This window comes from Sapajus apella, unplaced genomic scaffold (assembly GCF_009761245.1).
Source record: "Sapajus apella isolate SASKATOON/1434 unplaced genomic scaffold, GSC_monkey_1.0 scaffold44, whole genome shotgun sequence".
NCBI classification, from domain to species: domain Eukaryota; kingdom Metazoa; phylum Chordata; class Mammalia; order Primates; family Cebidae; genus Sapajus; species Sapajus apella.
Window position 1 is genome coordinate 5,923,830 of NW_022436984.1, and position 25,481 is coordinate 5,949,310.

The 25,481-nt window shown below is 42.2% G+C and overlaps 1 protein-coding gene across 12 annotated transcripts in view; it reads left to right on the forward strand.

The window, feature by feature from the left end:
* Positions 1-392: 392 nt before the first annotated feature.
* BIRC6 (baculoviral IAP repeat containing 6) overlaps positions 393-25,481 on the forward strand; it is a 258,154-nt gene continuing 233,065 nt past the window's right edge. For 9 of the 12 annotated variants that reach the window (XR_004257190.1, XM_032239247.1, XM_032239252.1 and 6 more), the window contains exon 1: positions 393-1,206. Coding sequence is in view for 11 of the 12 variants with exons in the window: in XM_032239247.1 (XP_032095138.1) it covers positions 888-1,206 (319 nt within the window). In the remaining variant the exon portion in view is untranslated. The remainder of the gene's footprint in view (positions 1,207-25,481) is intronic. The other 3 variants (XM_032239251.1, XM_032239253.1, XM_032239254.1) reach the window with 1 other exon arrangement.

Genomic DNA, 25,481 nt, shown 5'->3' on the forward strand with positions numbered 1-25,481 from the left:
TGTTTTTCTCATAGCTAGATAGGGATTATGGCTTTTGGAGAGGAAGACCACAGAGGTAGTATATATTTTCAACTATGAATCTAATTATTTCAAAATAAAAAGTAAAAAAAAAAAAAGAAATCTCCAAAGTGGGGTGATTAGTAAATTGACGAGTCCTTTCCGGCCCTCCAACACATCCACACCCCTATTAACAAGTCCCATGACTCGAGTTGTTCGGAATGTAGACAGAGAAACTAAGCTTAACTATGCGCTTCCAGCACCTGGTATCTAGCACTTTTGTTCAACAGAAAGCCTTGGGGATGGGGAGGGCTGGCGTGGTAAAAGGCTCAGGTTTGGGAAGGTCGTTTGGTTCCTTCCAATCCAAACGGGAGGCTTTTCAGAGTCTTTATTCTTACACTAGAGCCGTGGCCCAGGCCCAGAGGTCCGCTTCCGGCCACGGCCGAACAGCTGCATCCGCGCGCACCGGGAACGGTCAGGGCGCAGCTGGAACCGCTGCAAAGGGCCTCCGGGCGTGCCAGACAGGTCGCAAGGGCGGGGGTCCCCACCTAGCGGAATACACCGAGGCCAACCCCTCCCCCTGCCCCCGCGAGGAGCGGGGCGGACTCCAGGAGCCGCCACTCCCCAGGCTAGCAGGAAGAAACTGGGACGTTGCGGACGCGGAGCTGGCCAAACTCGCGGCGCGTGGCACGCGCGAGCCCTCCCGCGCATGCTCCACCCGCCGGCCTCCAGCCCGCGCCCCGAGCCCCGCCTCCCTCCCTGCTTCTCCCTGTCTCTCGTCAGCCTCCCTCTGAGTTTGGCCCCTCCGGCCGGGCGGGCGACGTTCCGCGTGCGTGCGGGCGCCTGACTTCACTTCCGGCTAACGCGCTCCGCTTGCCCTCTGGCCCCGGATGGTGACTGGCGGTGGTGCTGCACCTCCCGGGACTGTCACTGAGCCGCTTCCCAGTGTGATTGTGCTGAGCGCAGGCCGGAAGATGGCGGCTGCGGCGGCCTCGGGCCCCGGCTGCTCCTCGGCGGCGGGGACGGGGGCGGCCGGGGTCTCGGAGTGGCTTGTGCTGCGGGACGGCTGCATGCACTGCGACGCCGACGGGCTGCACAGCCTGTCCTACCACCCGGCGCTCAACGCCATCCTGGCCGTCACTAGCCGCGGGACCATCAAAGTCATCGACGGCACCTCGGGGGCCACACTGCAGGCCTCGGCGCTCAGTGGTGAGTGTTCGCACGCCGGGCGGGGGCCGGGCCGGCGCGAAGCCGTGGAAGGAAGCCGCCCAGCCCCGGGGCCCGGCCTCGCGACTTGGGGGAAGCGAGGTGGCGGGAGGGCAGGGCTGGGGGCTCGGGCCCGGTCGTGAAGGGAGGCCCGGAAGCTGATGGAGTGGGAACCTTAGGCCTTGGCTTTTTCAGCGGCTGCAGCTGGGAGGAAAAGGCGGCGAGTCAGGGAGTGGTGGAAGGGGAGTTGCCTTTTGGGCCTGGAGCGTCCGGTCTGGCTTGGTCTTCTGCGAGAGGTGAGGAGGCTCGGAGCTTGGCACCGGAGGAAGCCAGGCCCGGGTAGGCCCTGGAGAGGCTATCGGTCCTGCGGCCGGTAGATGAGAGCAGAAGGCTGGAAGGGTTGACCCCGGCCGGTGAGGCTGGTGGCCGGAGGCGAGAGGCGGGGAGCGTCCGAGTCGGCACCCAAGCCCTCCCTTGTGGGAGAAGAGCCGGCAGTCTGCTGTTCTCAGCTCCTGCAGGTGCGGGTACAGACCGCGGGCTGTGCGCCCTGGGTGGGGGTGGGGATAGAGTGGGGGTGGGGTAGGCCGGGTTGGGGGTGGGGAGGGAAGTAGGCGGGCCAGCTGCCTGAACTGCTAGGTCAACGACTGTGGGACTCTACAGACACCTCAGACAACTAGACCTGGTTCCCTTGCCCGGGGCTTCCAACTTCTATGCTTCAGTGAAGAGAAAGTCAGGACCTGCGGTGTATGAAATAGATTCCTTTGGGTTTGTAACTTCAGGCGGTCTCTATTTGTTTTCCCACAGCGAGCCGAAAATTGGGATTTGAAGGTGTCTCTTGAGTCTCACCATTGGAGGAGAGCACTTCTGGGTAGCGTAAACATTGGTCCAGGGATGGCACTTTTAGATGCAAGAGGTGTATGCTTAGTGGACGGACTGGAGTGGTTTTGGAATAGCTCTGGCTGAGTTACATTTGGCTGAGGTGACATTTGTGGTTAAATGATGAGTGGCTTAATTTGGATGTTATAGGTTAAGATTGAAAAGTTAGTATATGATTGAGTTGGATTCCTGCGTGGAGATATAATGTATGCAACTGTCTGTGTTTAGCCAAGTGGAAGTAGTTATGTGGTCAGCCAATTCACTTGTATTTGAACGTAGACAAACAAGGAAAAGTTTACTATGTGAGTAATAAGGGATTTGTAAGAGTAAATGGCAATTTAGGGAGGCAAACGTGAAATTAGACATCTTAATTATTGTTGATGTGAGAGCTGTGAAAGAATTGGATTATGTATAGTTCTAGAATGTAAATCTGGAATATATCTAAGAGAAAGTTTTGGGAGGTAGGTTTGTAATTTTTTCTTTTCTTGGTTTAGGTAAATGACAGGGGTGGCCCAGATGTACTAGTGAAGGTTACTGCAACTTGAACATAATGGCTTGTCACTGTGTATAAGAGGGAGCTGCTCATTAGTAATTGGCTGTTTTTTTAAAAGTCATTTAAAAATATTTCAATTATGAAAAGATATGAAGAGTAATTACAGTAAACACCATGCATCCCCAAGTCAGCTTAAGAAATAAAATATTACAAATAGGATTAGCATCTCAGCTGAATCTCTCCTGGATTGCATTTCTCCAACCCTCCCTCCTCATAAATGTTATCTTTAATTTGATTTTATCCTTTTCATACATGTCTGTACATTTTAGTATATGTTTCTATCTTGAAGATGGAGTATTTTTGTGATTTTTAACTTGGGGTAAGTGGTATCATAGGTAGTAGGATTTCTAAAGAAAATCATTAACAAAAGTATTGAAGTGTTTTGGATAGAAAGAGGCGTTTCATGGAGTGCATTTTATGTCTGGAGATCATGTTTGAGAAGAATAATGTGTGTCAGGGTTTATTGGTTGGGGAAATTGGTTATATATTTAGGTGCCTGTACGTGGAAGGGAAGACAATACTCGTTTAAGTGGTAGATTACTAAAGAGGGTTTTACGTGCATAATGTGAAGGTGTAGGTACATAAGTAAAACGTAGCACTGATTTGGGATAACAGGTTTTGTTGGGGCATTTGTTAATTAGAAGAGTTTGGGATTGGATACAATTGCAGGTCCCCATGCATGAAGATTGAGTATGTGAATTAAACTATGTAGAAGAGAGTGTAGAAGAGAGACCAGGCATGGTGGCTCATATCTGTAATCCCAGCACTTTGGGATGCCGAGGGGAGCGGATCATGAGGTCAGGAGTTCGAGACCAGCCTGACCAATTTGGTGAAACACTGTCTCTGCTAAAAATAAAAAAATCAGCTAGGTGTGGTGGTGCACACATGTAGTCCCAGCTACTCGGGAGGCTGAGGCAGAAGAATTGCTTGAACCCGGGAGGTGGAGGTTGTGGTGAGTCGTGATTGAGCCACTGCACTCCAGCCTGGACAAGACAGCGAAATTCCGTCTCAAAAAAAGTGTATATAGAAGGGTTTATAATGAATAGAATGAAGGATTACAGAAAAAATTTGAAAGTAACAATGTATGCATTCTGAAACATTTTCATATATGAGAACTGAAACTTATTATTTTAAAAATTTATTTGTGTTTGTAGAGATGAGGTTTTGTTGTGTTGCCCAGGCTAGTCTTGAACTCCTGGCCTCAAGTGATCCTCTCGCAGCCTCCCAAAGTGCTGAGATTATAGGTATGAGCTGTCTAACCTGGACTGACGTTTATTATTATTATTATTTTGAGATGGAGTTTCCACTTTATTATTATTATTTTGAAATGGAGTTTCTAATCTTGTTGCTCAGGCTGGAATGTAATGGCACGAACTCGGCTCACTGCAACCTCCGCCTCCCGGGTTGAAACGATTCTCCAGCCTCAGCCTCCTGAATAGCTGGGATTACAGGCATGCACCACCACATCTGGCAAATTCTGTGTTTTTGGTAGAGATGGGGTTTCTCCGTTTGGTCAGGCTGGTCTCGAACTCCTGACCTCAGGTGATCTGCCTGCCTTGGTCTCCCAAAGTGTTGGGATTACAGGTGTGAGCCATTGTGCCCAGCTTGAAGTTTATTATTAATAATAATGATCAGAGGTTGTATAGGGTCCTGTTTGCCCCAGTTCAGGTGATTGAGGAGGGAATGCTGCATTTATCCATTACTTGGAATCTGCAGGTATTTAGTAAGTTTGCTTTTAATGATTAATAGAGGATGACAGTCCTATAAATAGAGTAGAGAGAAGATGCCAGTAGTGATCATGGTCCTAACATAATCCCTCTTTCCTATTTATGGGCAATGGGCCACTTTCTTTTCTACCACAGAGGAAAGACATCTGTGTCTGAGGGGATAAAGCATGGGAATAACCATATAGAGTTTAACCAAGTGATAGAGTAGTATGTCTTATGGATGCCTGGGGTTCAGTTTATAGTGTTACGGGTTGCCTGTAACAAAGATTGGAAGCTGGAGGATGGGAACAGGACTTGTATGTATATGTATTGGGTGGCAAAGACAGTGAATTTTTAACTATGACAATAGTATATGTCTTTATATTATCTATATCTGATATAAAATGCTTATAAATACACTTTCACTGGATTAAGAGCTATCAGTATATACACAGGTTAGGCAAATATTTGCTCCCTGTCAGTATTTAAGAGTGAAAATTTCTGAGTCGCTGAGCTGCATGATCTGGCCTTAACTAATCTTTCTAGTCTTGTCTCCTTATTTATAGGTTTCGGGAAATGATCCATTTAATTCTCTTTGCTAACTACAGTAGTTTTGTTCTTTCTTGGAATGCACCAATTCACTCCAGTCATTTAGCTAAATCTTAGTCATTTTTCAAGACCTAGAGCATATCTTAACTTCATGATCCCTTTAGCCAGAAATGACTGAAGCTGTAAGCACATAGTGTCCAATTAGTGTCCATTTTAGTTTGGCAGCTTAGTCTTTTGTGGTATTTTTTCATCCGTCTTGAACTATTTAACCTCCATTTTATTTAGCTTTTTGTAAATATATGAGGTCTGCCTCATAATATTTTAAGCTCCTTGTAGGGAGGTAGTTTATTTGTTTATATATCCCCTCCCCAGGATGCCTAGTATACAGTGTGTTTGTGTTCGTGTGTGTGTGTGTGTATTTTTTTTTTCACAGAGTCTCTGTGGCCCAGGCTGGAGTGCAGTGATGCGATCTCAGCTAACTGTAACCTCTGCTTCCTGGATTCAAGAAATTCTCCTGTCTCACCCTCCCTAATAGTTGGGATTACAGGTGCACACCATCACACCTAGCTAATTTTATTTATTTATTTATTTATTTATTTAAGATGGAGTCTCATTCTGTCACCCACGCTGGAGTGCAGTGGTATGATCTTGGCTCATTGCAGCCTCCACACCTCCGCCTCCTGGGTTCAAGCGATTCTCGTGCCCTAGCCTCCTGAGTAGCTGGGATTACAGGCGCCCGCCAGCCACCACACCTGGCTAGTTTTTGTGTTTTTAGTAGAGACAGGGTTTCACCATGTTGCTCAGGCTGGTCTAGAGCTCCAGGGCTCAAGCGGTCCCCCTGCTTCGGCCTCCCAAAGTGCTGGGATTACAGGCCTGAGCCACTGCACCTGGCCTTATTTTTTTTTTAGTAGTGCAGAGTTTCACCATGTTGGCCAGGCTGGTCTCTGACTCCTGATCTCAAGTGATTCGCCCACCTTGGCCTCCCAAAGTGTTGGGATTACAGATGTGAGCTGCCACGCCCAGCCGTAATATGTACAAACTTGAATATTTTTGATTTGATGCATATATAACAATGAGTGTATTAGTACTTCCTTATATACTAATTGCTAAATAAACACATTCTTTGACTTTTAAAAAATATATATATACTTTTCTTTTTTAGAGCAGTTTTAGGTTCACAACAAACTGAGCAGAAAGTACAGATAGTTCCCATATACCTGCTGTCTCCATGCTCACACAGCCTCCCACCCATCAGTATTCTGCACCAGAGTGGTACCGTCCATGAACTTAGCACTAACAGTCATCGTCACCCAAAGTCCATAGTTTACATTAAGGTTTAATGCAAACTTGGTGTCGTACAGTCTGTGGGTTTGGATAATGTATAGTGACGTGTACCTACCATTGCGCTATCATAAAGAATAGTTTCACTACCCTAAAAATCCCCTGCTCTGACTGTTCATCCTTCTCTTCCTTTTTCCAATTGCTCCCTCCCCTCTCCCTGCGGACAACCACTGATCTTTTTACTGTCTTCATAGTTTTGTCTTATTCAGAATGTCATAGTTGTATTTATACAGTTTGTAGACTTTTCAGATTGACTTCTTTATTTATATGCATTTACAGTTCTGTGTCTTTTCATGGCTTGATAGCTCATTCCTTTTTGGTGCTAAATAATATTCCATTGTCTGGATGTAGCACAGATTATCTATTCACATACTGAAGGACATCTTGCTGGCTTCCATGTTTTGGCAATTGTGAATAAACCTGCTGTAAACATTTGTGTGCAGGTTTTTGTGTAGACGTAAATTTTCGAATCATTTGGGTAAATACTAAGGAGCTCAATTGCTGGATCAGATGTGGAAGAATGTTTACTTTTGTAAGAAACCGACACACTCTTAGTGGCTATGTACAATTTTGTATTCCTGTTAGCAATGAATGTTCCACTTCCTTGCCAGCATTTGGGGGTTTTATATTTTGGCCATTTTAGTAGTTGTGTAGTATCTCCTTTTTTAGAATGTACTTTAGCATAATAGGAAGGAGCTTGGTTCTCAACACAAACGGGTTAAGATCTTGGGTTAAGATCCCAGTGTCTTAAAAAATTTTTTTAAAAATTCTTGTTACACAGATTTATTTTAAGTTTTAAAAACCTGTATAACCTTGACTAAATTATTTAATATTTCTGTTCCAGTTTCCTTATTTGCAAAATAGAGATGATAATTGTACTAATTGTGAGGCTTGTTAATGCATGTAAAATGTTTATAACCGTGTACTTACCAGACAAATGCCCCCAAAATGTTTGTCTTACCTACTTTAATTCCCTGTAACCCTGCTTTTGGCCCGGTGCTTGGCTCATGCCTGGGGTCCCAGCACCTTGGGAGGCTGAGGCAGGAGGATTGCTTGAGCCCAGTAGTTGGAGACCAGCCTAGGCAACACAGTGAGACCTCATCTCTAGAAAAAACCTAAAAATTTGCTGGGCATGGTGGCGCACACCTGCTTCAACCCCGGAGCTTGAGGCTACAGTGAGCTGTGATTGTGCCACTACACTCCAGCCTGGGCGACAGAGCAATACTCTGTCTCAAAAAAAAACAAACCAAACCAAAACAAAACAAAAACAAAAAAAACCAAACAAACCAAAAGAAAAACAACACGACCTTCCTTTTTTTCTTTTTTACTTAAAGCTTTTTTATGTTCAGTGTTTGAACTTAAACTGAACTTTGAACTTCCTAACATTTTTTTCTGATTTACCACTTTCCACCATCCTGCAGAACCCATCTAGTTTTCGCTTTTTTGTAAGAGTAAGGATAGTGTTAAGATGTTCTCTTAATTACTGGGGGTGATGGTTTCTCTTACTTCCTGAAATAATGCCCCTCCCTAGTATAGTACATTTTATACTGTTTGTCTTTTTTATAAGCTTTTTTGAGATTATGTGGAGAGAGCATGCACTTTATGTTATGTAGTCCTGAATTTTGAATTTTAGCTCATATATGCACTCACTACTTAAACCTCCTGAACCTCAGCTTCCTCATCTGTAAATTAAGATTAATGTTTAATAGGATGGTGGGGAAGATTAAGTGGTCAAACACGTTAAAAGCGCCTAACAGGTCGGGCACAGTGGCTCATTCACGCCTGTAATCCCAGCACTTTGGGGGGGCTGAGGCGGGCAGATCATGAGGTCAGGAGTTCCAGTCCAGCCTGACCAACATGGTGAAACCCTGTCTCTACTAAAAATGCAAAAAAAAAAAATTAGCCAGGTGTGGTGGCACACACCTATAATCCCAGCTACTCAGGAAGCTGGGTCAGGGAATTGCTTAATTGCTTGAACCAGGGAGGTTGGAGGTTGTAGTGAGCCGAAATCACACCACTGTACTCCAGAGCGAGACTCTGTCTCAAAAAAATAAAATAAAATAAAATAAACAAAAAAAAAGTGCTTAACAGTGCATGACAAATGTAAAGTAGAATGCTAATTCTCTTGAGTCTCTTGGCTGCTTGGTATTGCCACCATCCTCACGATCACTTTAAAAAATGTTCACTAAATGTTTACACACAGAAGATAGGCAGATAACATTCAAATGTAGATGGAAATATAAATATTTGCAACAAATATACAGTAGTCTATATTTGGATAAATATCTTTTAGTGTACTGGTGTGGCTAAATGTCAGAATGAAGTTGTATTACTAGTTCTGTGTGTATACAGATTGTGTAGTATACATACATAAGTAAGTGAAAGTATATGTGTTTGAGTATTAATCAATGGATATGGCAGTATATGTGTAGGAGGAACTCATATCTCTTCAGTTTCTAAAGTGAATTCCAGATCTGTGTTGCAGTGAAAAAGAAAAAAACCTCCATGTTTATATTTTATTTATTTATTTATTTATTTATTTATTTTGAGACGGTGTCTTGCTCATTGTTGCCCAGGTTGGAGTGCAGTGGCGCAATTCTGCCTCAGCCCCCTTAATAACTGGGATTACAGGTGCATGCCACTACACCTGGCTAATTTTTTTTGGTATTTTTAGTAGAGATGGGGTTTCACCATGTTGGTCAGGCTGGTCTCGAACTCCTGACCTCATGATCTGCCCACCTCGGCCTCCCAAAGTGTTGGGATTACATGTGTGAGCCACTGTGCCCAGCCCTACTCAGTGCTTTTAGGCAAACACTCCAGTTTTACATTTCTTCGTATCTTTTTTTCTTTTCCCTTTATAGATACTGACTTTTTTTTCTTTTTTTTTAGATGGAATCTTGCTCTGTCACCCAGGTTGGGGTGCAGTGGTGCGATCTCAACTCCGCCTCCCAGGTTCAAGCGATTCTCCTGTCTCAGCCTCCTGAGTAGCTGGGATTATAGGCGCACGTCACCACACCTAGCTAATTTTTTTGTATTTGTAGTAGAGATGGGGTTTCACCATGTTGGTCAGGCTGGTCTTGAACTCCTGACCTTGTGATCTGCCTGCCTCAGCCTCCCAAAGTGCTGAGATTACAGGCGTGAGCCACTGCGCCCGGGTGACTTTTTTTTTTCACTTAGTTTTTAGAGTCAGTCCCTCAGTAATATAGATAAAGACCGGCTGGGCGCGGTGGCTCATGCCTGTAATCCTAGCACTTTGGGAGGCCGAGGTGGGTGGATCACCTGAGGTCAGGAGTTTAAGACCAGCCTGGCCATCATGGTGAAACCCCATCTTAAAAAAAAAATTGTTAAAAAAAAATATATCTATATCTGTCTATATAGATAGATAATGACTTTGATTTCAGAAATCTGTGTAGTGGTCATAAATAAGAGGAATATCTTCATACTCTACTGCATCTTCAGTGAGGTTTAGACTGGGTGTTTTTTTCTTTCCTGATGTAAGAGCTGCTTCTTTTTTTTTTTTTTTTTTTTTTTAAAAAGACGGGGTTTCACTATGTTGGTCAGGCTGGTCTTGAACTCCCGACCTCAGGTGATCTGCCCGCCTTGGCCTCCAAAGTGCTTGGATTACAAGCGTCAGCCACCACGCCTGGCCAAGAGCTTCTTGATCAAACTTCAAGCCCAGAGCTGCCTGCTCTGAGAAGTCATGGTGCCTTCATAGTCCTCAAGAAATGATTTTTTTTGGATAAAATGTGCAATTTCCCAGTGATAGAAATTGTAAATGATTCAAACCAGTTTCTAATTCCTGGCTAACTTTGGTACATGCAGCATTCCTACTCTCAAGTATTCTTTGAGAGATAATAAACATGATACAGAATTGGGATCTCAATAGCCCTAGAAGATAGTCATCTTATGAATGCATCTGAGTTCATTATAAAAATTTAATTTAGTAGAATCTCTTTTTGGGCTATGAATATGTACTTTGGCTCTGTTTCTGTTGACTGACTTTAGTGATATTAAGAAAGAATCGAATGTTGGCTCTGGAGCTAGACCATTTGAGTTCCAGGTGTGACCTTATGCAAACAGCTTAACCTCTCTGTGCTTCATAATTAGTACCTAACTCAGAGTTATTGTAAAGATTAAGTAAACTGATACATATGCAAGACTGCTTGACTCACCATAAACAGTCAATAAATGTTACTTTTTGTTTTGGTGTCTTAAATTATGTAGTTCAGTTCGACAAGTGTTTATCTGCCTAATGTAGATAACAAGGTGAATTTGAACCATCTCCCCCAACTTCCACTTCAATTTGGAAAGCTTTCTAAAAGAAGTGATAGCCCAGCGGAGACTTGAAGGATAAGGAGTTAGCCAAGTAGAAGGAACAGCATGAGCATGAGTAGAGGCATGAAATGGAGCAGGTTGTATTTGTTACAAGCATTTTGGTTTTAGAGGGCATGTAAAGTCTGAGGGAAAGGAGTGATGAGATACCCTGAGGATCTTGGACTTGGTCCTCCCAGGCCGTGGTTCCCATGTTTTAAAGTACAAGAACTCCCAGTTTAAGGTAAAAAATTAGAGCCCTATTATGATTGGAGCTTGGTTGCAGTATTAATTGAGAAAATACTGTAAAAAGCAACTGCTTTAAGCAGTTTTAATTTAAATTTAAATTTAATTATTTTTGAGATGGAGTCCCGCTCTGTTGCCCAGGCTGGAGTGCAGTGATATGATCTTGGCTCACTGCAACCTCTGCCTCCCGGGTTCAAGTGATTCTCCTGCCTCAGACTCCAACGTAGCTGGATTATAGGCGTGTGCTGCCATGCCTGGCTAATTTTTGTATTGTTACTACAGACAGGGCCAGGCTGGTCTGGGACTCCCGACCACAGGTGATCTGCCTGGCTCGATATCTCAAAGTGCTGGGATTACTGGCAGGAGCCACTGTGCCCAACCAGCAATTTTAATTATTAGACCTCTTTTACCTACGTAATTGAAAAAGAATACAACGTAAATGTTTTGGACTTTGTTTCCCTGCTGGTTTAGCTTTAAGATTTTTGGGGAGCAGAGGAAACAAGTTAGTTAATGCTCTTCTGTTTGCCCTCCAAATTTGTAAATTTTGTTGCTATTTTCTCTTGTTCTTTTTGTCTTTTTGGGTTTGTTCAGTACCTTCTTTATTTCTTTTTTTTTTTTTTTTTTTTTTTGGGGGACGGAGTTTCGCTCTTGTTACCCAGGCTGGAGTGCAATGGCGCGATCTCGGCTCACCGCAGCCTCCGCCTCCTGGGTTCAGGCAATTCTCCTGCCTCAGCCTCCTGAGCAGCTGGGATTACAGGCACGCGCCACCATGCCCAGCTAATTTTTTGTGTTTTTAGTGGAGACGGGGTTTCACCGTGTTGACCAGGATGGTCTCGATCTGTTGACCTCGTGATCCACCCGCCTCGGCCTCCCACAGTGCTGGGATTACAGGCTTGAGCCACTGCGCCCGGCCCCCTTCTTTATTTCTTTACTGTCTTTTCAGTGGGATCTTGGGAGGCAGCAGAGGTAAATGTGAATGTATTATATACTTTTTAAACTGGAAATCTCTAGTTTTAACTATACTTAAATTGTTAAACATTTAGTACTCTGTCCTTAGGAATGGTGGCTATAACTATATATAGAACTTAAAAAATAATAGATTTCTTTAATATAGCATGTAAGAAAAGTGGGGATGCAAGCAGGAGGTACCTCTCTGATGCGTGTTGTATTGCCGATGGCTTCATGAAAACAGGGTGCCTTTGGCAAGACACTTCTCTGAGATACCAACTTTAAAATGGGCTAATGGCCTGTAATTCCAGCACTTCGGGAGGCCTAGGTGGGAGGATTGACTGAGGCCAGGAGTTCAAGACCAGCCTGTGCAACATATTGAAACCTCGCCTCTCCTAAAAATACAGAATTAGCTGGGCGTGGTGGTACATGCCTGTAATCCCAGCTACTTGAGAGGCCGAGGCTGGAGAATCACTTGAACCCAGGAGGTGGAGGTTGCAGTGAGCCAAGATCGTGCCGTCGTACTCCAGCCTGGTCAACAAGAGCGAAAGTCTATCTTAAAAAAAAAGTCTGTGACTGGGACAGTGCTGTTAAAAAAAGCAATTATCAGGCAGGGCACAGTGGGCTCTCCCCTTTAATCCCAGCACTTTGAGAGATTGGGACGGGTGGATTAGTTGAGGTCAGGAGTTTGAGATCAGCCTGGCCAACATGGTGAAACCCCATTTCTACTAAAAATACAAACATTAGCTGGGCATGGTGGTGCACACTTGTAATTCGAACTACTCAGGAGGCTGGAGTAGGAGAATTGCTTGAAAACCCGGGAGATGGAAGTTGCAGTCAGTTGAGATCACACCACTCCACTCCAGGCTGGGCGACAGAGTGAGACTCTGTCTCCCCGCTGCCCCTTTTCCCCCAAAAAAGTAATTATCATCAAGTTTGAGTATGTTAAATCAGGGATGTATCCAGAGGAGGTAAATCCTATGTTTACTTTTTAGAGGAAATGATATAAATTTTTGAGTGGGGAAGATGGGAATGTCTTCATCAAGATTTATTGTGGGCACCAGGAATTTAAATCTTCATGATTTGCTTATGTACTTTTACTTTGATTTATGAAGTAGGAGAGACAGAGAAGACTGGGGAGATGACACAGGGTAGTGGTTCTCAAACTTTGTTGTTCATTAGAATCATCAGGGGAGCTTTTAAGAAAATACCTTGCTTGGGTCCCAGTATTCTGACTTAAATGGTCTGGAGTGCAGCCCAGGCATACTTTTTTTTTTCTTCTTAGAAGTATGCCAGCTGGTTCTAATGTGCAGCTAGGTTCAGGAGTTGAAACTCTCTGGCCGAGCGTGGTGGCTCACGCTTGTAATCCCAGCACTTTGAAAGGCGGAGGAGGGCAGATCACGAGGTCAGGAGTTCGAGACCAGCCTGGCCAACATGGTGAAACCCCTTCTCTACTAAAAATACACCAAATTAGCCTGGTGTGGTGGTGGGTGCCTGTAATCCCAGCTACTCAGGAGGCTGAGGCAGGAGAATTTCTTGAATCCAGGAGGCGGAGGTTACAGTTAGCTGAAATCATGCCATTGCACTCCAGCCTAGTGGGATGAGACTGTGCCCGCCTCCCCCCAAAAAAGGAGTTAAACTTCCTAGACCTTAGAGAAGTTTATTTGGTGTATCTGGGATAAATGAGAGCTTTTTTTTTTTTTTTTTAAATGATGGCATTGCCACCAGTTTTTGTTTTTTTTTTTCCTTCTCCTTTTGAGATGGAGTCTCACTCTGTCGCCCAGGCTGGAGTGCAGTGGTGTTATCTTGGCTAACTTCAACCTCTGCCTCCTGGGTTCAAGAGATTCTCCTTCCTCAGCGTTCTTAGCAGCTGGGATTATAGGCATGCACCACCATGCCCAGCTAATTTTAGTATTTTTAATAGAGACAAGGTTTTACCATGTTGGCTAGGCTGGTCTGGAACTCCTGACTTCAGGTGATCTGCCCACCTTAGCCCTGCAAAGTGCTGGGATTACAGGCATGAGCCACTGTGCCACCTTATGGCATTCACTAGAGGTATCTTGACATGCTATAGTAATTAATACTATACATAGTAATTAATACATACTATAGTAATTAATGCCATAAGGAAAATTAGAGCTGATATGAGGATGGTGGTATTTTAAATTTGTGCTTTTAGGTGGTGTTGGGAGGGCCTCTTTGAGGTAGTGTTTGAGTAAAGATCTGCATGATGCAAGATAGCATCAGTGCACATATCCAGGGGACATTTCTGTCTGTTAATGTAATAGAAAAAAACAGATTTTCATCATATTTGGATGGAAATTGAGTTGGGCTGACTTAAAATGTAGGCTTTATGAGGAGAGATGAAGATGTCTGCGGGACTACCATTCAGGAAATATATGGCAATCTATATTAAACAGAAAACAGTAATTTCAAATATGAACTCTAAATAGAAACTCATAAAGGTACACATTTGAAATCATAGAATTATTGTGTTGATTAGTAGCTGAGAGTAGCTGAGTTGCTTCTCACATTGGCACCTTGTGCAGCAGTAGCAATTGATTTTTTTTTTTTTTCCTTTTGAGACAGAGTTTCACTCTGTTGCCCAGGCTGGTGTGCAGTGGCACGATTTTGGCTCACTGCAACCTCTGCCTCCCGGGTTCAATTGATTCTTCTACCTCTACCTCCCAAGCAGCTGAGACTGCAGGTGGGCACCACCACATTCAGCTAATTTTTGTATTTTTAATAGAGATGGGGTTTCACCATATTGGCCAGGCTGGTCTTGACCTCCTGACCTGGTGATCCACCTGCCTCGTCCTCCGCCTCCCAAAGTGCTGGGATTATAAAACCATGCCTCGTGCAATTGATTTACAGATGGTTAAGGGTTCCCCTGTGCAACATCATATAGGGACGTTAGTCTTCAAATTTTACTCAACTGTAGCCAGGTTAGCCAGGTTGCATACCTGTAGCCTTAGCTACTTTGGAGACTGAGGTGAGAAGATTGCTTGAGACCAGGAATTCAAGATCAGTCTGGGCAACATATTGAGACCCTTGTCTCTTAAAAGAAAAAACTACAACCTGGTCCTCATCCTAAAGGAATAATATAACTTATGTGTTCCAAGATGTTGAGAGTTAACTATGACAAATTAAACAATGTATATGAAAAAGACCCCACAGCAAGTATCTTACAGGGAGTACTAGGTCTCTAGATATTGAGCCCTATCCGTGATAAGTTTTATCATGGATTATGTTTTCAAAACAAATGATGTCAGATACTAAAGATTATAGCAAAATATGAGTGCCTGATGACACTTTTGGTTAAAGTGAATGAAGAGAATCATAACTTGGAACTCAATTCCAGTCATTTTGTATCTTTTGGAGAACCTCTTCTGAGCTTAAGTAGATGTTGGTTCTCTTGCCTGAAACAACACTGTCCCTTCATTGTGTTTTATCATTTATGACCCTTTCTTCATGGCACAGCCACTGACCTTTCCCAAACTTACATTGTTTTGCAGCGAGTTCTGCTTTACAGGAATACTCATTTTGGCTTTTAATACTAAAGTGTTAGCCGGGCGTGGTGGCGGGCACCTGTAATCCCAGCTACTCAGGAGGCTGAGGCAGGAGTATCACTTGAACTTGGGAGATGGAGGATACGGTGAGCCGAGATTGCGCCACTGCACTCCAGCCTAGGCAACAAGAATGAAAAACCCCATCATCAAACTATAAAAACAGGCACCAGGGTTTTACTAACATTTTTTCTCTTATTAAATTACTTTATTTTTGGTTAATTATATATCAGAAACTTTGTGAGAGCGTTACATTAACTTTGTACCTTTTAAAAAAATTTTAAATTCTTGTGGGTACATAGTAGGTGTATGTATTTTTGGGGTATAGGAGATATTCTGATACAGGATTGTACCTTCTTTATTGACTTTGAATGATGTTTGCATATAGTACATTTTAATAGGCTATTTTTTCTTTTTTAATTTGAGACAGAGTCTTGCTCTGTTGCCAGGCACCAGGCTGGAGTGCAGTGGTGCGATCTCGGCTCACTGCAACTTCTGCCTCGCAGGTTCCAGCAATTCTCCTGCCTCAGCCTCGCGAGTAGCTGGGACTACAGGCGCATTCCACCATACCCAGCTAATTTTTGTATTTTAGTAAAGATGGGGTTTCATTATTTGGCCAGGATGGTCTCCATCTCTTGACCTTGTGATCCACCTGCCTCGGCCTCCCAAAGTGCTGGGATTACAGGCATGAGCCACAGCGCCCGGCCTTTAATAGGCTATTTTAAGCATTGCAGTCTGATGATATTTCGGTGGAAATGGAGTTTTACAGTGTGTTGTTAGTTTGAAAAGATAATGTATGTCTTGTAACATTTTTGCAAGTATTTTAGGGTTGTACACTATTTCCTAAAATATTAGAATTGGTAACTAATTTTAAAAAAATTCTTTCTTTTGAAATTTTCAATTTTACCATCCTGGGCAACATGGCAAAACCCTGTCTCTACAAAACATACAAAAATTAGCCGTGTGGTGTCACACACCTGTAATCCCAGCTACTTGGGAGGCTGAGGTGGGAGGATTGCTTGAGCCTAGAAGGCAGAGGTTGGAGTGAGCTGGGATTGTGCCACTACACTCCAGCCTGGGCAACAGAGTGAGACACTGTCTCAAGGAAAAAAAAAAAGAAATTTTTTATTTTAAAAGTGACATATCGTATTATACAATGTTATGTAGATTAAGAAAAAAAATTCACATATAATTTCATTACCTAGAGATGGGCATTGTTAACATTTTGGTATTTCTGTTTACTTCTATTGTTTAATATATTTTTTAATAGAATTTGGGTTATAATGATGTGTTATGAGCTACTCCCTCTTTAGTTAATAGCATATTGTGGATATTGCCTCACGTGTTTATTCTTTTTTTTTTTTTTTGAGACACAATCTTGCTCAGTTGCCCAGGCTGGAGTGCAGTGGTGGTGATCTCGGCTCACTGCAACTTCCGTCTCCTGAGTTTAAGTGATTCTTCTGCCTCAGCCTCCCAAAGAGCTGGGATTGCAGGTGCCTGCCACCACGCCTAGCTAAATTTTGTATTTTTAGTGGAGATGGGGTTTCACTAGGTTGGCCAGGCTGGTCTTGAATTCCTGACCTCAGGTGATCCACCTGCCTCTGCCTCCCAAAGTACTGGGATTACAGGCATAAGTCACTGTGCGCCACCTGGTTTTTTTTTTTTTTTTGACAGCGTCTTACTCTGTCACTCAGTCTTGAGTGCGTTGTCGAGATCTCTGCTCACTGCAACCTCTGCTTCCTGGGTTCAGGCGATTCTCCCACCTCAGCTTCCTGAGTAGCTGGGATTACAGGCACATGCTACCAGACCTGGCTAATTTTTGTATTTTTAGTAGAGATGGGGTTTCACAACGTTGACCAGGCTGGTCTCAAACTTCTGACCTCAAGAGATCCACCCGCCTTGGCCTCCCAAAATGCTGGAATTACAGATATGAAGCCACTGTGCCTGGGCATGTTTATTCTTTTACAATATAGTTTAAAAATTTGTATTTTTTATGGAATATAAAGTAAAATTGCCGTGTGTGTGTGTGTGTGTGTGTGTGTGTGTGTGTGTACACATAGTAGCAATACAGGTACAGATGGATATAACCCACCATCATGGTCAGGATACAGAGCAGTTTCAAGACCTGAAAAAATTTGCTGGCTGGTCACTGTGGCTCACACCTGTAATCCCAGCACTTTGGGAGGCCAAGGCAGGTAGATCACCTGAGGTCAGGAATTTTAGACCACCTTGGCCAACATGGCAAAACCCCATGTCTACTAAAAATACAAAAAAATTAGCTGGGTATGGTGGCAGGCACCTGTAATCCCAGCTACTTTTGGGAAGCTGAGGCAGGAGAATTGCTTGAACCTGGGAGGCGGAGGTTGCAGTGAGCAGAGATTATGCCACTGCACTCCAGCCTGGGCAACGACAGTGAAACTCCATCTCAAATAATAATAATAATTCCTCTGTGGTATCCCTTTGTAGTCACATCCTGCCTATACCACTAATCTTTTGGGACCACTGATCTGTTCTCCATACTATGAAGATTTGTCTTTTCTACGTTGTTACTGAAATGTAATCATACAGTATGTAACCTGTTGATACTAGCTGCTAGCAGTTAGCGTGATGCCTTTGAGATTCTCTCCAGTTCTTGCATGTATTAATAGTTCATTCCTTTTTTATTACTGAATAGTTTTTCATTGCATTGATGTATCATTATTTGTTTAGCCGGTCACCCTTTGAAACATGTTTGAGGATAGATGTGGCTTATTACTTCTGTAATCTCAGCACTTAGGGAGGCTGAGGTGGGCAGATCACTAAGTCCAGGAGTTTGAGACCAGGTTGGGCAACATACAAAACCCTGTATCTACAAAAAAATACAAAAAATTAACCAGACATGGTGGTGTGCACCTGTAGCCCCAGCTACTTGGGAGGCTAAGATGGGAGGATTATCTGAGCCCTGGAGGTCAAAGCTGTGGTGAGCAGTGATTTTGCCACTATACTTCAGCCTGAGTGACACAGTGAGACCTTGTCTCAAAGAAAAGAAAAATAAAAAAATATTTGGGTGTCTTCATTGTTTGATGATTATAAATAGAGCTACTGTAAACTGAGTACAGACAGTTGTGTGAACATAACCTTTTATGTCTCCAGGATAAATACACAGAAGTGGGACTACAGGGCCATTTGGTAAGTGTATGTTTAACTTTATAAGAAACTGACAAACCATTGTGGCTGCACATTTGTATTTCCTTTAGAAATGTGTGAGAGTTCCAGTTGTTCTGCATCCTTGCCAGGACTTCATGCTGTTTTTATATTGTTAAGATATCTATACTGCCCCAAATAATTTGCAGACTCATTGCAATTCCTATCAAAATTCCAAGAACTTTTTTCTATTTCTGCAAAATAAAAAAGGAAATTTTTTCCTAAAATTCATATAGAATCTCAAGGGATCCTAAATAGTCAACACAGTCTTGACAAAGAACAGAGTTGGAAGATTAACACTTTCTGATTTCAAAATTTAGTACGAAGCTACAATAATCAAAACAGTAAGGTCCCAGCATAAAGACAGACATAGACTGAAAGAATAGAGAGCCAGAAATAAACTATTCCATATATGGTCAGATGATTTTCAACAAGGAGGCCAAGACCATTCATTGGGGGAAAGGACAATCTTTTCAACAAATGATGCTGGGAAGACTGGATAATCACATGCAAAAAGTATTAAATTAGATTTTATCTAACACCATATACAAAATACAACAACAGAGAGTAAGTGTTGGTGAGGATGTGGAGAAATTGGAACTCTTGTGCACTACTGGTGTGAATATAAATGGTGCAGCCATTTATGGGAAATGGTGGAGGTTCCTCAGAAAATTGAGGAAGAAATAGAATTCCATATGATCGCTGTTCTGCTTCTGTGTGTGTACCGTCAAGAATTGAAAACAGGGAATCAAGGAGATATTTGTACACCTGTTTGTAGCAGTGCTATTCGAAATAGCCAAAAGGCAGAAGCAACCTAAGTGTCTGTCCATTGACAGTTGAATGGATAAAAGGAAGGAAATTCTGACACAGACTCTGATATGGAGGAACCATCAGGACATTATGCTATGGAAAATAAGCCAGTCACAAAAGGAAAAATACTGTATGATTCCATTCATGTGAGATACTTAGTTAAATTCCTGAAGACAGAAAGTAGCAAAGTGGTTGCCAGGCTTTGGGGAGAGGAGATAAAAGTCAGTTTGTGTTTAAAAGGTACAGAATTTCAGTTTTGTAAGATGAAATGTCTTACAAATGGGGATGGATGGTGATGATGGATAAACAACAGCATGAATGTATTTAATACCACTCAACTATAAACTTAAATGGTGAAATGGTAAATTTTATGTGTAATTTACCACAATTAAAAAACTAATTAAAAAATCAAATGTCCATTTTTATATATAGTTATATCTCTGGATTCTATTTTGTTTTATTGAGCTGTGTGTCTATCCTTTCCCAGTACCACAATTTCTTGTGGTAGTGCCTTTTCAAATACATTTCAGTCAGTTTATTTATATGTAAATAAAATCTAGCTGGGATTTTATTTTATTTTTTAAGAGATAGGGTCTTGCTTTGTTGCTCAGGGTGGAGTGCAGTGGCACAATCATAGCTCACTGTAGCCTTGAACTCCTGGGCTCAAGTTATCCTCCCGCCTCACTGTCTGAATAGCTAGAATTACAGGTGTGTGCCACTATGCCTGGCTAAATTTTTTTTTTTTGAGATGGAGTCTTGCTCTGTCACTCAGGCTGGAGTATAGTGGAGCAGTCTCAGCTCACTGCAACCTCCGCCTCCCAGGTTCAATCAGTTCTTCTTGCCTCAGCCTCCTGAGTAGCTGAGACTACAGGCACATGCCACCATGCCGGGCTAATTTTTGTATTTTTAGTAGAGACAGGGTTTCACCATATTGGCCAGGCTGGTCTTGAACTCCTGACCTAGTAGTCTGCCTGCCTCAGCATCCCAAAGTGCTGGGATTACAGGCATAAGCCACCGCACTTGGCTAATTAAAAAATTTTTTTAAAAATAGAGATGGGGTCTCACTCAGGCTGGCCTCAAACTCCTTGCTGAAGCCCCGGCCTCCCAAAGTGTTGTATTACAGGTGTGAGCCGCCATGCTGACCCCACCTGGGATTTTTGATTGAAATTCTGTTAAATCTTTAGATCCATTTGGGGAGTGTTGACATTTTTACTAGATTGACTTGTTCAGCCCATGAACTTGGTATTATTTAGGCTTTTGATTTGTGTAATCAGCCTTCTGCACTTTTTGGCATACATGTCTTGTACACCTTTCATGTATGTATATGTCTAAGTATATTTTAAAGCTATTGTAAACTGATATTTTAAAAAACAAATTTTTGGTTTTAGATTGATCAGTGCTAGTATAGAAAAGTATGATTGATTTCTAGCTACATAGGTAATCATATTTCTGTAAATAGGGATAGTTTCTTTTTGATCTGTTTGCCTTTTATTGCCTCGTTTTTTATTGCAGTGACTAGACCTTTTAGTATAGTATTGAATAGGAATTGTAAGAGCATACATCCAACTTGTTCCTGATCTGTAGGGGAAAGTATTCAGTCTTTTACCATTAAGTATGTTGACATTCCAGGCACAGTAGTGTGCTCCTGTAGTCCTAGCCACTCTGGAGGATTGCTTGAGTCCCAGGAGTTTGAGTTCCCCTGGGCAACATAGAGAGACCCTGTCTCTTAAAAAACAAACAAACAAACAAAAAAAAAAAAAAAACCCAACAAAAAACTATTAATAAAAAAGTATGAGGCCAGGTGAGGTGGCTCACGCTTATACTCCCAGCACTTTGGGAGGCCGAGGTCCGTGGATCACCTGAGGTCAGGAATTCAAGACCAGCCTGGCCAACACGGCGAAACCCTGTCTCTACTAAAAATATAAAATTTACCCAGGTATGGTGGCGCATGCCTTTAATCCCAGCTACTTGGGAGGCTAAGGCAGGAGAATTGCTTGAACCCAGAAGTTGGAGTTTGCAGTGAGCTGAGATCGTGCCACTGCACTCCAGCCTGGGAAACAGAGCAAGACTCTGTCTCAAAAAATAAATAAATAAAAGCATGTTGGCTAGGTGCAGTGGCTCACATTTGTGGTCTCCACACTGTGGGAGGCTGAGGTGGGAGGATCACTTGAGCCCAGGAGTTTAGATCACCCTGGGCAACATAGCGAGACCCTGTCTCTACTAAAAAAATAACAATTAAAAAAAATGAACCAAGCATGGTGGTGCATACCTGTAGTTCCAGCTACTTGGGAGGCTGAGGTGAGAGAATCACTTGAGCTGGGGAGTTCGAGCTTGCAGTGAGCTGTGTACCACTACACTCCAGCCTCGGTGACAGATTGAGATCCTGTCTCTCAAAAAGAAAAAAAAAAATTGACAGCTGTAAGATTTATGTCCTTTATCAGATTGAGGAAATTTCCATTTATTTTTAATTTCTTGAGAGCTTTTATTATGAAAGGATGTTGATTTTTGCCTAATTCATCTGCAGACTTGATGATGTAGTTTTTCTTTAGACGATTAATATGGTGTGTATTACATTGACGGATTTTTTGCATATTGAACCAGTTTGCATGTCTGGGATAATCTTACTTGGTCCTGCTGTACTATTCTTTTTATATTATATATTGCTAAATTTGATTTGCTTTTATTTTGTTGTTTTTGACATCAATCTTTATGTGGGTTAATGGTATGTCGTTTTCTTGTACTTTTTCTAGTTTTGGTATCAGGTTAATGCTGGCCTCATAAAATGAGCTTGGAAGTGTTTCCTTGTCTGTTTCCTGGAAAAGATTGTGTAGAGTTTGTATTGCTTCTTAAATGTTTGGTAGAATTCTCCAGTGAAACCATGTGGGGGTAGAGGTTTCATTGAAACTCTAAATTTGATATCCTTAATAGTCATAGGAGTATTCACATGATTTGTTTCATCTTGGATAAGTTTTGATAGTTTGTGGTTTTCAAGAAATTGGTACATTTCATCTGTGTTGTCCAATTTATGGTGTAGATTTATTCATATTCCCTAATTATCTTTTTTAACATTTGTGGTACCAAATATATTTATTTTGTCAATGTAAGTTGTCAAGTTTGTGTGCATAGAGTTGTTCATAGTATTCTCTTATTTTTAAAAATATCTTCAGGATCTGTAGTGTATCTTTTGATTCCTCATATTGATAATTTGTATTTTTTTTCCTGTGCCAGTCTTGCTTTATCCTTTCACTGATTTCAAGGAACCATTTTTTTTTTCTCGTATTGATTTTTTTCTTTTTAATAATGAGGTTTTGCCATGTTGCCCAGGATGGTAAAATTGAAAATTTCAAAGGAAATGATTTTTTAAAAAAGTTAGTTACCAATTCTAATCCTTTAGGAAATAGTGTTCAACCCTAAAAAACTTGCAAAAATGTTGGAAGAAATGCATTATCTTTTCAAACTGGCAACACACTGTAAAATTCCATTTCCACTGAGATATCATCAGACTTCAATGCTTAAAATAGGCTGTTAAAATGTACTATATGCAAACATCATTCAGAGTCAATAAAAGAAGGTACAAGCTTGTATCAGAACATTTTCTGTATCCCCAAAATATATACACCTACTACTTATTGTATCTACATATATTGAAAACCCCTTCAGACAATCTAATAATTTTTGCTTTGAGCTTGCAAGTATATTTTAAAGAACTGAGATGAAGAATTGTTGGTTGTATTTACCCACATATTTACCATTTCTGTTATTCTTCTCTCATTCTTGACCTTCTTTCTGTTTGGTGAACTTTTTGTAGTACTTTTTGAGGCGCTTTACTGGCAAAATTCTTAGTATTACTTTATCTGAGAATGTCTTTTTTTTTTTTTTTTCAGCTTCCTAATGAACCCCCACCCCTTTCTTTTTTTGAGTTGGGAGTCTTGCTCTGTTGCCCAGGCTGGAGTGCAGTGGTGCCATCTCGGCTCGCTGCAACCTCTGCCTCCTGGGTTCAAGTGATTCTCCTGCCTCAGTCTCCTGAGTAGCTGGGATTACAGGCGTGAGCCACTATGCCTGGCTGATTTTTTTTTGTATTTTTAGTAGAGAAGGGGTTTCACCATGTTGATCAGGCTAGTCTCAAACTCCTGACCTCAAATGATCTGCCCACCTTAGCCTCCCAAAGTGCTTAGATTACAGGTGTGAGCCACTGCACCCAGCTGAACCCCTTGGTTTTTAATGGTAAATATGCTTTTATTGTAATCATGGCCTTCCTATAAGTAACGTATCATTCTTTTCTGGTTGCTTTCAAGATTTATCTTTGTTGAATTTTTAGCAGTTTATTGTGTCAGCTGTGAATTTTTAATCTACCGTATTTGTGAGATTTCCCTTTCCCTAGAAAGAAATCTGCACTTACTCAAGTCATTCGTGTAATCTATAGCCAGCGAGTGGAAAAACACACTCACTCGAACTGCTTTTTCTGTTCTCTCACACAAGAACAATAAGGAACACAGAAGACTTCTGTGACCAAATGTGTGGGGATTTCTATCCCCCAATAAGCAAGCAGTCAACCCAGCAGCAGACACCAGCTGGACAGCCTCCAATTCTGACACAGTGACAGTTCTGTCTACCTGGAGATAGCTTCAGGTCGGAGAGAGAGATTCCTGTTTTCTGAGGCCAGCTTTTGAGGCCTAAGGTGCCCCAGCATTATAACAAAAGACTGTAACACGGGCTGTGGGACTTATGAGCCAGGAACCGTGAACAGAAACCAACATGTATGTCTTAATATCCTAGCCTGCAACTGCCATGGCTCTCAGGCTGCCCCTTGATTTTGTAAATAAAGTGTTACTAGAATATGTCCACACCCATTTATTTACATATTGTCCATAGCTGCTTTTGTGCTGCAGTAGTTGTGAGAGGCCATATTTGTGAAGCCTAGAATTATCTGACCCTTTTTGAAAGAATTGAGCTGATCTGTGATATAGTTAAAGTATCAATTTTTCCTCCATTAAAATTTCCTACTTGAATTTTACAAACTCTCCATGTAGGTTTAAAAGTCTTTTTTTGTGTGTGTGACGGAGTCTCGCTTTGTCACTAGGCTGGAATGCAGTGGCATGATCTCAGCTTACTACCCTCTGCCTCCTGGGTTCAAGCAATTCTCCTGCCTCAACCTCCTGAGTAGCTGGGACTACAGGCGTGCGCCACCATGCCTGGCTAATTTTTGTATTTTTGGTAGAGACGGGGTTTCACTATTTGGTCAGGATCATCTAGATCTCTTGACCTCGTGATCCGCCCACCTCAGCCTCCCAAAGTGCTGGGATTACAGGTGTGAGCCACTGTGCCCAGCCAAAAAGTCTTTTTACAAATATTTTCTATACAAAATTCTGACAGGAAACAGTGTGTGTTTTGGGGTATGTGCAAGAATATTTTTCTCCATTTAAACACCAAAAATGACTTTTTAGCCAAATTTTCTTGGAAACATAACAAATGTTAGCCAAGCATAGCTTATCTTTCTTTAAGAAATGTACTTTTCAGGCCAGTCGTGGTGGCTCATCCCTGTAGTCCTAGCACATTGGGAGGCCAAGGTGAGAGGATCGCTAGAGGCCAGGAGTTTGAAACTAGCCTGGCAACGTAGTGAGACCCCATCTGTACATTAAAAATAATAATAATAATAATTAGCTGGGCATGGTGATGCATCCCTGTAGTCCCAGCTACTTGGGAGACTGAAGTGAGAGGGTCATGAGTCCAGGAGACTGTATGAGCTATGATTGTGCCACTGCACTCCAGCCTGGTTGACAGAGGTAAAGGAGACCCTGCCTCTTTAAAAAAAAAAAAAAAGAAAAAAGGAGACTAGTGGGCAGTGGCTCACGCCTGTAATCCCAGCACTTTGGGAGGCTGAGGCAGGCAGATCACCTGAAGTCGGGATATTTATAGAGCAAAAAAACAGGCACAAATTCTACAATGAGAGGTAAATTTCAATGCTTATTTTTAGTTACAAGAGTAACAATTTTAAGCACATAAATGTCCACAGAAGAGATCAAGAAACCAAGAGATCAGTATTGGGACCTGATTATATCATCAATAAGAAAATGTCTTTTTGGTCTCCAATAATATGGTATCTTACGTTACACTTTTACTCTTCTTGCTTTGACTCATGGTTTTAATGGGCTTAGGATTCAACAATGTCAATAAATTTCAGTGTTATGA